Below are 18590 nucleotides of genomic sequence, written 5' to 3'. Positions count from 1 at the left end.
AAAATTACAATTTCTGGCGGTTTTCAACCTGATTTCCAATTCTTGGTAAAATCCAAGATGGCGGCCAAGATGGCAACCATCGTTGATGACGACACAGGCCTCTTGCAGCGCCACCACCCATAAAATAGACCTCATCTTGTTAAGAAGATCAAAGAATTTCCACTGAAGGTAAAATCGTTTCAAAATACTGCAACATATCGAAAACTCCGGGGAGGGGTTCCATCTACCTTTGTAACTTTGTGCTACGGTGGGGGTATGAAATTGCTTGTACGTCCGAGGGTTAAGATGAAGAAAAAAAACCTACAATACAACGAAGAAGGCAAATATTACAGCTGACGATATGTGGACGATATCAATATTATTCAGTGGAAAATACACGGACGCTCCATTCGCTGCCATAAATAATTTGGCAGCGGATAAAAATACATGAATAATTGAACAACAATTACGTAATTCAGGCTTGGAGAACTTGCACTATACAAAAACAATCTTCAATTTACAAATAATGTCTACTAAGTAACTTAGTTCATAACCATATGTTCGATCCTTACACCCTGAGTTAACCGGGTAATATACACTACACCTGATATATTTTTTTATAACCCCAATGCCTGCTGCTTTGAAAAGAAATCGAGTATTTTCCCTCTGCTTTTCTGCAAGGTCTCTCTTTTGCTTCAAAATATCCTTGATTTGCCTGATTTCATTAAGTAAACGACCGACGATAAAGCACAAAATGGTCCACTCTAGGCCGCTGAAAGACAGTTGTGAAGGTTCTAAACATATTGCCAAATGCAGAGCCAGAAGGGCCAAGTAGCTGATGGTATCACGCACGAAGATGAAATAAGGAATCTTGAAATATGTCCTGTATTTCTCGTGTATCCCTGTGTGGGCTGTATTTAGAGAGACGACGATCAATGAGAACAAAACAACAACAACAACAACAACAACAAACTTCCTACACCAACATTAAGATTTTCTGTGTGATTACAAGGTTACAATCACCACTTTCATACTGCCCATATATTGCCCATAATACACCTTGTTTTTATCAACCCCCCCCCCAAAAAAAAAAAAAAAATTGATAATAATAATAAATGCATGAGCATTGTTTCCACTTTCTGGGGACGCCAAGAGAACTTAAAAAGAACTGTATCATCCATTTTCACATTTGCCATAATAATACAGGAAAATGGTGCAGATAACATGCGGGATTGTTCGAATTAGTGTTAAAATTAAAGCACAAAATTTTGGCAGAGGTATAGAGGTCAATACCCTGAGTAAATCTGGATAGGACGTCACGCCCTTAACTGAATACTTCCAGTTTTATAGTCATGGAATTTATCATCTTTAAAACAGCAAAAACACCGTCTTTAAGTTAAAGCACAGGTCCAGAATTTCTAAGAGCGACAAAGTACAGTATAATGCACATACTACTCATAGAATCACGCCCTCCAAGGGATATTTTAAGAATTGATCTGAAGCCATTGTTTACAAATCTCGGTTTTTTTCGCGTAAAAATTTGAACATACTAAGCCTCGCTTTGGTGTGCTTTTTGTTACGTCATAATACAAATGTAATTGTTTAAAATTTTTGAACAGGAAAAATTGTGAAGTAAAACTGGTGAAATTAGAATTCGTACTGGAGTTGAAACAACTCAGTCTTTCGGAAGTTTTCGTCATTAAAAGAACCAACCAAAATATAAAAAACACAGATGATCTCGGAGTTCAAACAAAAACTAAAGGTATTAATGAGAACTGAAGTTCAAAACAGGAAAGCTAAATATTACGCGTTCAGTTGCCTCGAGAGGTTACGGAAACTGTAAACAAAGACAAAAACCAAACAAGAATGAAATGAAAACAAAACAAGACAACTATTCACAAGGACAAGTACATCTACTAAAAAGGCTTTATAAATCCAAGGTCCACAGTCATATATGTCAAATATTTGACTGTCCACATTTAAAGAGATGTCATCAAATTCATGTAAATAAAGTACTTTACCGATCACACGTGTAAGAAGAAATATTAATGGAAAAAGGACGATGTCGAAAAGGCACCAAAGGGTGAGTAAGAGCCACCACAGTCTTGATAGTTTCCTGTTTTCACAACCACCATACCAATGTTCAGTCAAAAAGTCTATAATCACAGGATGATCGAAAAACTGCCAAAAAAATAAACAAATAATCAAATATATTTTAATATATTATATATAAAAATATTATATTTTATACTTGGCAAATCGATGTTTCGTCAGTAAATAAAAGCTATATTTATAAGATGATTTCGACAAAATTCCGACATTTTATAGTTCAGTCCAATTTTAGCCAACTGGCCTTTTTCTTCTTTCTTGCTTGCTTCATCTTTGCTAAACTCTAGTTTTTACTTTAACCACTCTGGTTCCTCATCGAAAAAAAACTGAACCTGATGGCACTGCGACAAGAAATAGAGTTTGGCCTTTGCAAAAAATTGGAAAATTTTGTAATTACTAACACTTTAAAGATGCCTGCAGCTGTTTGTCAGGGGACAATATCCCATGTTCCCTTATTTCGACAGCTATCATTTCTAGTGTCATCTTATTTCACGAACGTTACCAATTAACGTTATAGTAATTGGTTACATGAACAATTTCGCTCTGTCTCATTTCCGAACACGGTTTCAAAAATGAAAAAAAGCAAGAAACATTGATGCAGGCGCCAATCAAAAGGGATATGCTACTAGTTGCGAACTGTTGTACACGAATTTTTGTGAGCGTAATTAGTTCTTGTTTGTATAAAGAGGTTATCATAGTTTTCTGTACAGAAGCGTCGAGACATGTGCTTTTTATTCATTAAAACAGCGGTTGTTATAATCAAGAGTACCGTAGTCCCATTATACACTTTACACAATTGTATAGTGATTGCGTGAATAGTGCGCGCACTGCAAAAGGTCATGCAAACCCGACCTTTGCATGGGCTGATTTAGCAACAGCACAGGAACGTCAGTTGACGACGGGATAGCGCGCGGAAAGGACTAATATAAAATACGACCTTCGTTGCCGATTTGCCGCTCTGCTATTACTCAAGCCAGTTGTTTGATTTGCCCTCGCTCTCCTCAACTCTGACGTTCCCGTTTTGTTGTTAAATCAGCCTAATTTACTCAGATAATACGCGTGCTCTAATTTAACCAAGAGTTGTGTTTGCAAGAGGGTTTGTAGTAATGACGTCACGATCTTTCGCGGTGCGCGCGTTACATTTACGCGCAACCACTTCGCTCTTTATCTTCAAAATTATTCTCGTCATTTAATAAGAAGATCGTCCCATTCCTCTTGCATCCCTACTATTTAAGAAAGTTATCAGGAGGACAGAGGGCGCTTATTCGATAGGGGCGCTTGTTTGGTATCATTACGGAGTGAGCGCTTATTCGGGGACGGGCGCCTGTAGGAGCGTAGGCCCTTATCGAGGAAATACGGTACACAGATAATGTAACAGGTTAAATTAAAAAAAAGTTAAAAATGAACTTACAGGACAGACCAGCAAACGCGTTAAGATGCATTTAGCCAAAATAAAAATACCGTTTGTTGAAATAAAAAGTTAATAAGCGTCTCCCTTATTAAGCGTCCTCCTTGCTATAAGCACCTCTCCTTTTAGCCGAAATTTTAAATAAGCGCTGGGGTGCTTGTTCGAGGAAATACGGTATTTATATAACTTGCAAAATGTAACGAAGTTTCAACAAGCTGCCTGGTAACACCACCACTAATATTATTCTTAGTGAAGGGTTGGGAAATGACCTTAATGCCTAGGCATGTGATTGCATGCTTACATTAGAGTTTGTTCTACAGAATTGCAGCTGCAGCCTTGTACTAAATTCTTCACCAACTCCAAGTACGGCTTCTTTCAACAGATTATGGCACTGATAACGGTCCTAGTACCGTTTAATAAAATCAACACCCAGTCCGGGAGCTGACAACCAAAGTTGTGAATAAACAAAATGACCAGTATTTGGATTTTAAAAGGGAAAGACCGTGTCTAAGGGTATCACTATCTTAAGATATAGATTGTCTTCATTCCTTCTTTACCGGAGAGCTTTTGTGCAGACACAAAAAGAAAGCATACCGGGTAGGGCTTCTGTTTACGCAAAGAAGATTGATTTCTGCCCGAAAAAGAAAAGCTGCGACGCGCCGATCTCTAAACAGGAAAGTGACATACCAGATAGGTGTTCATACTTTACCGGATAGCTTTTTGTGTCTTCACGAAAAGCTATCCAATGTAGTGTGAACTTAGCCTTAATTATTGCTGGTCTCGTTGTGGCCGTTTGCTACTTCACCCTTCTCCACCCCTCTATATTGGATTACGTGACTTACAAACGGCTGCCTGCAATTCAACATCGTGTGAGCACCCCGGGGGGGGCGGGGTACTCGATATATCCTTGGGTGGGGAGGTGCGGCTGGGCCCCTCATACCCTGACCCTGTTTGAGACAAAAATCGCTGATTTTCCTACCCTGTTTAAGACAGAATTCCGATTTTTGATACCCAGTTTAAGACATTCGTAGAACATAAGCGCAGTCTGTTTATCGTCTAAGAACAGGGTTATGGGCTCCTGTCTAAGAAAAGATACCCTGTTTAAGACAAAAATTGATAAAATCGATACCCTGTTTAAGACAAAAATCCTGAAAAACATACCCTGGCTGGCCGCACGTCCCCATTAAGCCCTTATAAGGGAGTACCCCCCCCCCCCCCCCTGAGTGAGCACCGACATTTTTGTGTCATTCTGTTGTAGCAATGAGATGTAATATCTGGTAACATTTTCAGATACTACATTCTAAGCAATCTTTATCAAATGACTGAGCCGTCGAAAAAGATGCAGTCTTAATGAAAAGCCCCGAAAGTTGATCAAAGAATTGTATTCGTCTAGTGAAAACGTTGACAGTTTGCGTGGTAATACACGTTGCAAGGCAAAGGTCAAACGACTCGATAATCGGGCTAAAATGGCCTTGTTGGACTTGTCTTTTGCAGCAGATTTTACGGCAAGAACAATTCAAAAAGGTTTTCCATCTCCTTATTTTAATCTACTGTGGGTTTACACAAGCAAAGGGACTAAATTTTGTCCGACTCGCAACTTCAAAGTTGACAGCGGGAAGTCAATGAATACACATGCAAATATCTTCATTTTTAACAAGTTTTGTAAAGCTCTCGAGTTGCTAGAAGACATTTGCCCAAAGAAATTTTTTTAGTAATCTGTAGACCATCCTTCTAACATTCAACCACCAGCAGCTCGATCGATTTGAAGGTAAAATGTATGTTTTTCCACCCATTATATTTACTGAAGTAAATTGTGTGCCTTCGAAATTAAATTATTTTGTATACGAAGAACAGAGCACTATCTCCTCGTATCATTTTAACAGATATTTAGAAGTTGTAAAAGAAGGCTGTGGTGTTTTAAAGACGGTAGAGTCATCGGTTTTTGCACGCGAGCCTTTCAAGCCCATGTAGTAATTGAGCGCCTCAAATGACGATTTTAACGGATTTTGGTTATTTGCATTTATCTCTGAAATAAAAGGATATTTCACGGAAAGAACTATACAGTGATTTTAGTTACACCCTATCCTATCTAACATTCAAATATGAAAGAAACCGAATTTTCCACGCTTGCCGCGAAATTTGAATTTGTCATTGATCATATGTAATGTCTTGGAGTACCCTTTTTTTGTAACAGGTTGTGGCTTAGTTTTGAATTTAATGTGTTATTGTTGTTCCATAATATCACCGCTTAACCATGCAGCAGACGTTTTTTGAACTTCCCCAGGAACCATACTATTCTCCAATGTAATGATCAGCTTCAGACTATTCCCATGCCCCTCACCAATCAACATCAAAGACAAGACAGGAAAGCACTCATCATACAGTCAGAGATCAAGATTTAACGAAGTAGCCTTGTTTTCTATGAAGTATGGCTATATGTCACGATATTTTCATTTGAGGCAGTGGATCAAAGACTTAACTCTAACTGCAGTTGTTGTATAATAACCTTAGTGCTAATAAAGGGTCCTGTCTTTCTCATGTTCAGTAGGATTTCAAAGGAAATCGCTATACTATTTACGTCGTAGTGAATCCTCTGTTTCATCATTTGTGTTCATATTGCTACATGTCCACCATACCTTGGATGATCTTTTTGTATAACATAGAGAGGTTTCAGACGAATCTGGAACAATATTTACCGTTAATAGGCATTTTCAAGTCCCCATAATTTCGGTAGGGATTCACTCTGCCTAATTTATTTTACTACACTTGATGGAATTTGGATTTTTATTTTCCTTCCCAGACACTTATATGAACTTGTAAATGTAACTGGTGTGTTGTCCAGCATAGGAAACATACCGTAGGTCTTAACCAGGAAAGGAATCATCACCAAGCAACAGGAAAACAAATAATTAACATGAAATCCATTAGGAAAACTGGACAAAAACCTTGTACCAGAATAATTTCAAGCATATTGCATTCTTTTTCACAGTTTTCAAGGGCTATAAAATAATGCAATAAGTTGTAAGGAATAACTGCGAAGAAAAGGTTCTTTTTAGAGCCTGAGAAAACAAACTTCACAAAATGAAATCTTATGCATGGCAATTTTACCTGTGTGTAATTTGAAATGTATTTTCTCAGGGGCTCCCATAAGAAATTGTCTTTGATGGTGTTATTATAATAACACCAAAGATAACTAATTACATCTATAGGTCTCGAAAAGTGTAAAAACAGAAACGTATGGCTTGAATATCCTGGTACAAGCTTTTTGTCCACTGAAAATTAAAATTACTCAATTTCCTAATGTATTCCTTACACACACTATACTTTATTTTCAGGCACATCCGTTTGCCATCTCCACCCGCAAATAGCAAAAGCTAGACCAGGCGGGCGGAGAGGAAAGGTTACAGCAGTCAAAACAGATGATATTGTAAAGTGACTAAATAAACTACGTGGATAAATAAGAATTACAGAAAAACAAGCTAAAGTTACAAAATATATAGTCTTAATGTATGGTCTTCCGTCTTAATGCGTTTATGATTAATAACAACAACAATAACAACAACAACATAAGCTTTATTTGCATGACTATAATTATGTAGTAACAGTATTGCAAAAGTTTTAACAAAATAAATAACACAAGAGCAGGAACTAGACTATTGCAGTGTTTTTCGGGAGTTTTTAAAGTAGCGGACATATATCTGAAGGCGCCGGATAGGAATTTTTTTTTTTTGAGCTGCAAGGCGCGTTACGGGCGCGGAAGGTGCGAGCTACCTAGGGAGGCCTGAAAATAGTAAACAAATAGAACATTTAAAAACGCTATTTCCAGTGGAATCAGTTTCCCAGGCAAGACTGGAGTTCACTCCAATTCTAATAAATAATGAATGAATAAATAAATAATGATGCATTAGTATTAATATTTTTGCTAGTTAGTTTTCAAGGAATTAACTTACAGTAACAAAGCTGTGATATGTGGCTTACTTGATGATAGCCTCTTAACTATTACCTTTTTCTGTTTAAGTCGTAATGCTGTTCCAACGATAAAATCCGTTTCAGGATTGCTAAAGAAATCTTGGCGCTCTTTTTCTTCGTATTTCAAAGGATCCAGGAAGCGCAGAGTAAATTCTTCCACGCGACTGGCCAGTTTTATGAAGTCGTCTTTATCTAGTTTGTTCTTGTCTGCCCGACTATGGAGCTCTTCAGCGACCTGATGACAAACATAATGACAAAGAATAATTATTACAAGTTCCTAGCCTAATAAGTGAGAAGGTTCGAGGTTACAGCGTCTAACAATTTCTTGGTCTTTAATTGTAAACTCGTAGAAAGTGAGAGTAAAGAAGACCTCATACAAGAGATGACCTACTATAAAGCCCAAACATGCCTTTAAAACATACACATTTCAATTTACAAATAGGCCCATGCCAGTCCTCATCAAAACAATGGAATTTCGAAAAACCAGGAATCATGGAACTTTTTGCGCACATTTAATATCATCAAAATGGCACCCGTAAAATCGTGGTTTTCATGACTATTTGCGCGCTCACAAAGGATGCCGACGCATGTCGCGTCCTTTGACTCTAGACTGAAGTGTTAGCGAATTTTTTCCAAGCCTAAGAAAACAGCCGACATTTGGCGACGCGACCACTGGTTTCCCCGTCATCAATATGGAATTTCTGTGCTCGTTTCTCAGACGTCTTTTGGCGGGGAAACCAGTGGTAGCGTCGCCAGATGTCGGCTGTTTTCTCAGGCTAATTGTTTTCCCCGTACATCTTAAACTTCATATCAAAGGTTAAAAGTTTAGGGAAGCTCTCAAATCATGACGATCTTGGTAGTACAATTTGACAAACTGTTCTTAAGAAAACAGCCCATATTTGCACCACCTTTTGAAACTGGCTTGCTGATGTTCAATTGAACGTTGCGTCGGAAAAAATATACGGTTTGGGTTATGTTTGGAACTAGATCTTTGCTGCTGGGAAAGCCCTGAATATCCAGTCAAAAACCTTCGGCTGGAGTGGGATTACTGGTGAGCTTCACGGTTCAGGCAAGCAATGGTAATCTTTCCTTACCTTTATTGCCAGTAGCAAAGGATTGTCACCGTAATCCATCAGAGCCTTTGCTGTAACTCTTCCATGGACTTTGTGATACCTTTTTTCTTGTACTGTCTGCAGTAATAACTCCTCGCGCTTTCTCTCTTGAATGGCAAATAAATAAGAGAAAAATTAAGAATTTGTTCATGCTTAGCGTGCGTATATCGAGTTATGGATGCACGCGGGAAGTTTGGAGAGCACGAAAGATGCGTAAGAGTTGCACGAGGCGATAGCCGAGTGCAACTCTAGCTTCTTGAGTGCTCTCAAAACTTCCCAAGTGCATCCATAACTCGATATACGCACAGCTAAAAGCATGAAAAAATTCTTTTATAACATAGCTGACAAAAATGCTTGCTTTTTGATTAACTACAAAACTCTCGTAACGCGCTACACAATAACAAACGCTTCTATTGGCTGATTACGAACACACCACAATCATCTAGTTTGAATGAAAATATTCTTTCTGTACCTTTTCTGTAAAACTGAGAAAGAAAATTTGCTTCTTTATTCGTTAACGATCAATGGAAACTAAGCAGAAACAAAGGTAAAAGAGTCTTAAAGTTCACCTAAAGTTAAAATACTAACATGGTCGTAAGAAGTCGTGGAGCCGGTATGGTCTGCATTTGCTGAAAAGATGTTTACGTTTTGCTTGGCGAAATCCAGAAAACATGTTTTTAGCGAAGACGACTGTCATCCTTCTTTAAACTCATATTCATTTACAAACATTGGCTGGTCATTACGGCTTCTTCAGAAGACCTGGCAGCAGTTGTTTTTGTGAGTAATAAATTTATGTCTTCTTGTGTAATTTGTGTTGTTATTGCGAGAGAAATCTTCCTGCTTCAGTCGGATTGTCCGGAGATAACAAAAGTGCATAACAGATTTAAAAAGAACAATAAAAACGGAAATTTAACCTCTTAATGTTGTTGATGACCAGTTGGTGTCTGTTCTCTTCCCAGTGAATGTCTTTCGGCCAAAATTTGATGCAGCTGATCTTCCGACAAATTTGCGAAACGCGCAACATGCGAGTTTTTTTTTAAATTCGGCTCTATTTTTGCTGCTTGTTGGATCAGGACCTAAAAGGTCAATGCCGATAGAAAAATTGGGCAGTTTTTCGCTGGTTTCTTCCATATTTTAAAGAGAAGGAAAACTGCACTACAGCTTTAAAGACGACAACTCTGCAGCCAGGTAAAACAAAATGCTTACCTCGTCTTATTTACGCACGGGCGTGCGTAAATTAAGATTTTGTTCATAGCGGCTCAATAGGACTTATATAGGGCAAGCACGCGCGCTATGTTATAAAATCATTTTCGAAATTAAATCAATAAATAAATCAATTAATTGGAAGATCTAAATACGTAAGCTTGCTATTAGATGAACTCAAACTGCCTCAATTTTCAGAGTTTGCTTCACGGGAGACCTTAATGAACACGCCAACACGTTGTATAAATATACACATATACAAAAGAAATTAATTTGGTGGGAGCGTCTGGTTGATCAGGCCGTATAGAAAGTATGACTGATTTTTGATAAGAGGGCCATGAAGTGGCAGAATGGGAACTGAGTTTTGGATTTTTTTTTTTTTTTTTTTCATTTGGAATACTTTGCACTACGAATCTCTTTTTCATGAAAATCCCATGAAAATGTGTTGAAAAACCCATGAACACTTTTTCATGGCCTTGAAAACAGCAATTTAGGATTTCATGGCGCTAAATTAAGTCATGAAATTTCCATGAAATTCTTTACCAGTCATGAACCATGAAAAGTTTACAAAGCCGTGAATATAATTGGTTTTCATGGGTCATGAAACTCTCATATATTTTAGACCGATACATTTCATGACCCCTGAAAAGGCAGTTACAGCCTAGCATGTATTTCATGGGTGATGACAGTTCTAATGGCCCGTGAAATTCCCGTGAAGGCACAATTAAAAACCCCTGAAAGTGTCCAACTCACACTAGCACAAAAGTAGACATTAATGCCTTAGAGAAATGTTGCACACATTTATTAATTAGTAATAGCTCTTGCCAGATCTGTTTAAACTTAGGTCAATAAAGTTCATGATGACACATACTGATGCAAAAGAAATTTGCGTGATTAAAAACAGTAACTTGTTAGTCCAAAGAAATAGCTTCATTATAGACTCCTGTGAGTAAAAAGTTATTATACTGTTTGTTTCAATCTCTTGTAACTTAAAGTTGCACTTTATGATTCAACACCATTTTGACTCCTTAGAGTTAGGAGGGTAATGTTTTTGTTCTCTGAAGACTGAAGGTATTGTTGTTCATATTCTCCGTCATGACGTGAAATTTTAAAAAAAATGTGGGAACTGTCCACGTTGCCTCACTGTCTTTCCATACTAGTCTTATTCTTTTTTCAGGCTTAACGAACGACAAATAAAAAGAGGGAAACTGACTCCGGTCCAGACAAATTGCCTTTGGGCCTGTTCACTTCTAATTCAGCTATCCCCGTGTTTCAGTGGTGTTTTAATACTAGTAGTAGACTGCAGCTATTCAGTGCATGCAAACCACATGCGTAGTAATTTATTAATTCATTGAAGTCATTTTGCCTAAATGTTCATTCTCCAATTGATTTGCCTGATCACATAAAACGCTCTTTAGTACACAACTCGCCTTGGATTCCATAGCGCGATTTACCTAGGAAGGTGGAAGGGCCTCTGCTCGAGTTACCTATTCACTGTCCATAATACTGAAGTCAACATGTACCTCAGCGATTGCAAAGTTAGCTTGGCAAATTCTGAGATATTTTGCGTGGAATTTTTTTTTTTCTTATCGGAAAAAAAGCTTTTGATCCACAAGTGCAGTAAGCAACTGGGATATTCAAAGTGTCTTCTTGTACCTGCATGAGCTATTCCAAACAATGTCTATAACATGTCTTCCGTTGAAGCTTTGTAAGTAAGGCTATCCTTTTTTTGCGAAAAAACAATGCGAATTTTTTCCCTTGCTGCTGACACCTCAAAAGCTTTGGATTATTTCATTCAGTTCCTAAAAGCACCGCTTTTTAGACTCATGAAACTCGATCACCGAACGGATTACCCGCCATGTTTGATGTTTGAGCTGACTAGTTACCAGTTTTTCACAAAGGTTGTGTTTTCACTATAGGACAACTTTAGATAATAAAGTCAGAAAAGTCCGGAAATACAGTGAAACACTTTGTCTAGTGTTTAGCGAGTTAACAATGCCAACTGTTTTCACAAGGAAAAACAACGGGTTTTCTTGCCTTTACGACAGGAAACTCACGCAGAGTTATACTACCTCGCAAGATGGTTTTACTTGTCCCGACAAATACCGTAGCCAGTCGCATCGCGTGTAATGACAGATGCCTGCCAAAACAATCTGGCAAAATTATTTTCCAGACGCTCGCCTCGTGGTTCTTTCGAAACAAAACCTTGTATGCTTGTAAACATGGCTGACGAATTGCAAAACACTTCCCAATTCTTTCGCCGTTTTACAATTTCTCCGGACCCGTTGGATACTCAGATCCCTCGTCCAGGGCCTTACCTGTTTCACAGCATTGGCATGCAGAATCAATTCCCGCATTACGGGCAAGCAGCAGTTCTTCCATACCAAGTACCTATGCCAACCTCGACAAGCTCAGTCGCAAGCAGCGAAAGCAAAAACACAACAAACGAAGAAAATCCACAGCCAGGAGCTACGAACAGGAACCGTGGCTCTAGGTGGACAGACGCAGAGACAAGCTATTGACTTGAATTGTGGAGGGACAATTTCCCAATCAGCAAGAAAAGAAACAGCACTGTGTGGGACGCCCTTGCAAAGAAGCTCAAGTCCATTTTTAAAGACAACAAGGGAATACCAAGCTACCGCACTGGTATGCAGTGTAAGGCGCGCATCAAATACCTTCAGGACAAGTAAAAACGAGTAAAGGACCACAATTCTCGAAGTGGCAACAACCGGGAATCGTTCGAATACTACGACGAGATGGATGAAGTTTTGGAATCCAAACCGAACAGCACGCCGGAAGAAGTTGTCGACTGTGGTTTGGTTGAAGATGCCAACGCAACTGGAGTCAGTGACTCTGAAGCTTCACCTGAATCAAATATTCCAGCAGATCACGAAAGCGATACAGACCTGGAGCAGGAGTTCGAAAAGAACTTAAAAGGAAACCCAAAACGTTCCAAAAAAAGGAGCAAAGGAAAAGCGCCTGCTGTAAAGAAAGCGAAGGCTGTCTCGGCTGAGTCCAACAGCGATCTTGTGGAATTTTTACAAGAGAGTCAAAGTAAAGACCATGACCTTTTCCAGCGCCCCGCCGACAGGGAGGCAGAGAGAGATCTTAAAAGTCAAAAACTTATGTTTGATGCTATAAAAGGAAAAAAAATTAAAGAAGACAGTTTAAGAGAGAACTGCGGACTTTCAGACACAAATTTTTGTACATCAACTACAAAGATCTTAGATTTTTATTAATGTTACTGTTTTTACAGGGTGCCATACTCAGCCTCGCTGTTCTCAGTCACTTGACGTCACGTCACCGACCTCTTTCATGCTCGCGTAAATTTGATGGTGTTATTCTTATGTTGTTCTTTATCAGCCATTATTTCATGAATCACACATTTTCTTTTGTTATTCAACATCCTTTATCTAACTTACATACTTCATGAATATTTAACTAACTGAAAGTCCGGGGAGGGCTTTGATAATGTAGCAGGGAAGAGCGGGGCTGATGAATTGTATAAATTGCTAATTATAAATGCAAGGGCAATATCTATATAAATACTCGGTATTTATCTGTATATTGCCCTGCTGCCCTGGGCAATATACAAATAAATCCCTTCCATTTATAATGAGCAATTAAAGCAAATCATACATGTCCTTTGACCCCGCCAAACATTCTGAGAAAATTTCTCCCTTAAACACAAATATAGAAATTTATTCTGCAACTATAGAAAATACAGTAGTATCCCATATATCATGCAGGCTATGTGTTCACTCTAAGAAAATTTAAGTCTTTGGAAAATTTTGTCGTCACTTACACGCTTCCAGGTTCTTTCTTCTTCCGAATTTCCAAAACAAACTTCCCAAGCCAGTAGTCAAGCTGCTCACTAGCGACTTTCTTAATGTCAGGATTGACTTCGTAGTATTTCTCTTTGCTGCTATTCTTTTTAACTTTTACATTGCGTTCGACGGCCCATTCCTCCCAGCAACGTAACGCCCATGAAGTATTAACTTTCGTGTTTGCCGGTATTCTGGGTTCTCTTCTCTTCTCGACTTCGTTATCCCAAACAACAACGATATTACGCCCAGGATTTTCTTTCTTTTGGACTTCAACACTATCTCGTTCGCTTACTTCTCTAAAGTCTCCCACTAACTCTTCCAAATTCAACTCAGGGGAAAAAGGCTCCTGAGAGAAAGTATTTTGCGTTAGGAAAATTTCGTCGTCACTATTCATTTCCGCTCTCACAAGTGTACTGGCCCCCCAAAAAATACCAAGACAAAAATAAAAAAACACAAAAGGTTTGAAATTTGATTGTTGTCGGCTTAGCAAACAAACAATGCGCTATTGTTCTCCGTTTCTCACCTAAGTGAGAACAAGTGGTTTGAACAAATTGAATGACCCGTGAAACGCCCTTTCTCGATGCTGTGTGAAAACCTTTACAATACTTACAATGAAATACGTCATTGTCCGCGGTCGGATCAAAAAATGACAAACAAACAGATGTCAAAAACAAGTGGCCAATTATTGCCCTGTGAAAGACGACCTTTATGTAACCTATACCTCATGAATAATATCATGAAATAAGTTAGATAAACCATAGTTAATGGAGGTGACTGGTTATGAAGCCCGGCAAACATCAAAGGAGCAAACAAAGATGCTAAGATTTATGTTAGAAGGTCCACGACCCTGCACAATCTTTTGTTTTGCGTTCATACGTTATGCATGAATTACGTAACCAGCACGTTTCTATTGGTTAGTTCCTCAGTTTGGAGTAAACAACTATTGTGTTTTGTGCAGGGTCAAGGCCAAAAAAGAGAACAAAAACATACAACAAAGAACTTTGTCGGGTTTCATAACCATTCCCTCTATTAACTATGGATAAACCCCTCGAACGTCGGTATTAATCCATATACATCCCTCGGGCCTACGGCCCTCGGGATGTATATGGCTTGATACCTCCGTTCTCGGGCTTTATCTCTTACATAATTAAATGTTCAGGCGTAGCCTGCAAGCTTCTGATAATATTTGAGTAAAGCCGTGAATATAATAAACAATGTAAGTTACATGTATGTAGATTATTATTTACCGGTAACGTCAGTAACGCAATACCCTTTTGAAGCGGAAGATTGATAGCCTGTGTACAGACCCCCTTCCCCTCCGATTTTTATTGAGGGGAGGGGGTCTGTACACAGGCTAAAGATTGATGTCAGCACTTCTGAAAAATTCCATAAGAATTTCCCAAGAATTCGTAGGGAAATCAACGTAAAGTAATCGGCTAAGAGATAATTCTCGTGAAATCCTAGGGTAGGACTGTGTGGAGAAATTTCGCAGAGGTAAATCTTTCTTTTTCAGGGTAATTTTCGACGGTTTTGTATTCATTTTATTTCATGAATTTAAATGGTGTTTCCATCTTGTTTTTGTACTGTTTTTAGGCTCTTTCGACCGATTTTTGTACTGTTTTCAGACAACTCTAAGGCTATTTTCTTACAATTTTATACTGTTTATGCATTTTGCAACTTATTTTTGATGTATTTTCACAATATATGCGTGCTATTGCTTTTCTTCTTCAGTGGTATTTTAATACTATTTTCAAAGTATTTTTATTGTATTTGCAAATACGAGTATTTTACTAAATTTCGAAACCCATTAAACAGCTTTTAAAATATATTTTGAAGAATAACATTTTAATAGCGTTTTAAACAGGTTAAAACACCTTTAAAATCAGTCGAAAAATATATTTAAAAAATATTTTTGGACCTATTTTAAACCTGTTTTTTTTCAAAATACGTTTAAAATTGCCATTAAAAATAAAAATATGTTTCTGAAACTGTTTTTATCCTGTTTTTGTTCCGATTTATAAGGTATTTAAAAACTGTTTTAGACCTGTTTTGAGCCTTACAAAAGCCCTGTAAATTTTTATATATTTTAAACGAATTTAAAAATACTTTAAAAATTCTTTTTAATAGCGTTTTTAACAGGTTAAGACACCTTTAAAAGCAGTCGAAAAATACATTGAAAACACACTTTTCACCCTATTTAAAACCTATTTCACAAGACAGGTTAAAAACAGTTTTCAAAAATAGCTTAAAAATACATTCAAAACAGTGTTGGGTTTGGTAAGCTAAGGGCGTACAACACAAAAACTGGAAAGGAAAAGAACTAAAGAGATGGATTACAATAATTCGTCACGGCGGTTTAGGCCACGAGGTTCAAGGGTCATGGCCTTATCTATCAAATGCGACTCTCTGGCCTTACGAACTGAAATGAGTTGAGTTGAGTTTATTATTCCCATAATATTATACAGTACATACGGTGTGTTACAATGTAATAAATTTGGGAGGAAGACTAAGACTAAAGAAACCCTTACGGGCTTTTACAAGTAGTCTCCCTGAAGGTAACGAAAGATCTATTGAAATTCATTGAAATGGTATCAGTGAAATAGATAATTAACGGACAGAGATACAATAATTGATCTTACACATATATTACAAATACTTCACTCTGTACTGAGTACTTATTTACAGTACTATCACTACATGGGATAGGAGAAAGGGTTGAAAGATCTACTTGAATTACTGAAATCGAGTCGGTGAAATAGGTAATTAATAGAGAGATCAATAATTACAATAATAATATAATACATTTATTAAAAATATTTTACTATGAATATATTTGAGTACTTATTTACTCTACTATAACCACATGGGATAAGAGAAAAAGTTTTAATTTCCTTTTGAATATTTTTATAGATGCCGAGCATTTTATGTTCAGAGGTATTCTATTCCAGATATCAATTATTTTGTTTTTAGTAGAATATTTTCCATAATTTGTTCTGCTAAAAATCTTATGTAGATGCCCTTTTGCTCTAGTATTATGGCCATGGACTTGTGCATTTCCTATACAGAAGTCGTTGAAATAAGACGGAAGTATTTTACTATTAAGGCTGAAACTGAAAGAGCCAGAGTCACGTGAAGAATGAATTTTCTCTAATGGATTAACTGCATGTCAGTATGAGAATGGTTAGAGTGAGAGAGAAAGTGTTCAGAAACAGTAGTGGGTTTAGATTTAATGTTAGTTTTGTCGACTGCACGTCTAAGGGTCCGAAATTAACTTTTTAATACGGGCGCCAACTGGCGATCAAGTATAAATGTTTGGTCGCCAGAGGGCCAATTATGGTCGCCAAAAATTTCCCCTCCGTTTTTTTCAAATAAAAGTTTAAACATGAAAAAAAAAAATGCATGGTATGGACGTTTTTATGCTCAAAAATTGCACTACTTTCGCTCCAGATAACAGAAAGCAACCATACGTGTACGAGTGAAGTCTTATTTTTTTTTTTTCACAAATTACTTCTTGGAGATATAAAGCTATCTAACCTAGAACATAGGAACAGAAAGCTGTCTGTCCATGACTGCACTGATCATATCAAAACTCTACTTTCTTCCTATAAGTACCACGAAACACGAAACATAAACACGAGTCAAGCCGCCATGTTGCTAGTACCAGGCCACAACTGTGCCACATTACTCGTACCAGTTCACAAAGTACATAACGTACTTACTGTATTTCAGCTGAAAACAACATGGCGGCTTGGAAACGTTCAATTCGTATGGATCGTAGCTGTTGTGAAGGTATTATTACAAGAAGATTCGTTTCTCTTTTTATTTAAAAAATATCAGCAGGTCAAAAAGGAAGACACCTGTTGGCAAATAGCTTCGATGTTTTTACCTATTGCGGACATAATAAATGATCATGGACTATCATACCATCTATATGCTGACGACACCCAATTATATATTACCTTTAAATCTACTAGCTTGAATGACATCCAACAAGTGAAGTTGAGGGTGGAATGCTGTGTGAGGGACATTGATGAATGGATGATAAGAAACTATCTTAAACTGAACCACGACAAAACGGACCTTGTAGTCATCAGTTCCAGATTCCATCCTATGCCTGACATCGGTCACATTACTGTTGGTTCTGAGTGCATTGCACCTCGTGACTCTGTTCGTAATTTAGGGGTTCAGTTTGATAGCATATTTAGTTTTGAGGAGCATATTAAGAACATTTGTAAATCATCATTCTATCATTTGAGAAATATTGCTAAAATCCGCAAGTACTTAAGCCAAGATACATGTGAAATCTTAGTCCATGCATTTATTAGTTCGAAACTTGATCTCTGTAATTCCTTATTACATGGCCTTCCTAAGTATCTGTTAGCTAGACTACAGGCAGTTCAGAATGCTGCAGCTCGTGTTGTCACACTGACACCGAAGCATGTTCATATAACTCCTATTTTAATTAATCTTCATTGGTTACAAGTTGAGTTTAGAATAACTTTTAAAGTCCTTTTATTGGTATACAAGGCTCTTCATGGCCTTGCACCTTCTTATATTTCTGACCTTTTGAATTTTAAAACATACTCCAGGTCATTGCGTTCTTCATGTAAAGAATATTTAGTGGTTCCAAGAAGCAGATTGAAAACATATGGAGACAGAGCTTTGTCTATTGCAGGATCCAAATTGTGGAACGATTTACCTCTAGAGATTAGGAAATGTGCTTCAGTGGCAACTTTTAAGCAATCCCTTAAAACTTTTTTATTTAAGTTAGCATATAGGTTATGAGATTCCTTTTGTTTTAAGATGTTTTTGATTTATATAGTAGATAACTTAGGCTATATTTGAATTATATTGTATATTGTAGATATTTTATAATTTAGATTTTTTTTTATATTCTTTTTGTAATTAGGTAGCGCTTTGGACAATTATTGGATTTTAGCGCTTTATAAATAAAATTATTATTATTTATTATTTAATTATTAT

General features: G+C 37.4%; 1 protein-coding gene and 1 pseudogene across 1 annotated transcript in view; one reads left to right on the top strand and one right to left on the bottom strand.

Moving 5' to 3' along the window:
* Positions 1–18590, bottom strand: part of LOC140926766 (short transient receptor potential channel 4-like) — a 39666-nt gene that overhangs the window by 20464 nt on the left and 612 nt on the right. The window contains exons 2-5 of the mRNA XM_073376465.1: positions 8560–8684; positions 7500–7700; positions 2001–2160; positions 584–890 (exon numbers count right to left, since the gene is read on the bottom strand). Coding sequence (XP_073232566.1) covers positions 584–890; positions 2001–2160; positions 7500–7700; positions 8560–8598 — 707 coding nt within the window. The 5' untranslated portion in view covers positions 8599–8684. The remainder of the gene's footprint in view (positions 1–583; positions 891–2000; positions 2161–7499; positions 7701–8559; positions 8685–18590) is intronic.
* Positions 11991–13019, top strand: LOC140927753 (uncharacterized; annotated as a pseudogene).

This window comes from Porites lutea, chromosome 2 (genome assembly GCF_958299795.1).
Source record: "Porites lutea chromosome 2, jaPorLute2.1, whole genome shotgun sequence".
NCBI lineage: Eukaryota > Metazoa > Cnidaria > Anthozoa > Scleractinia > Poritidae > Porites > Porites lutea.
Note: the sequence above shows the minus strand (reverse complement) of the source record. Positions and strands in the feature narration are given on the sequence as shown.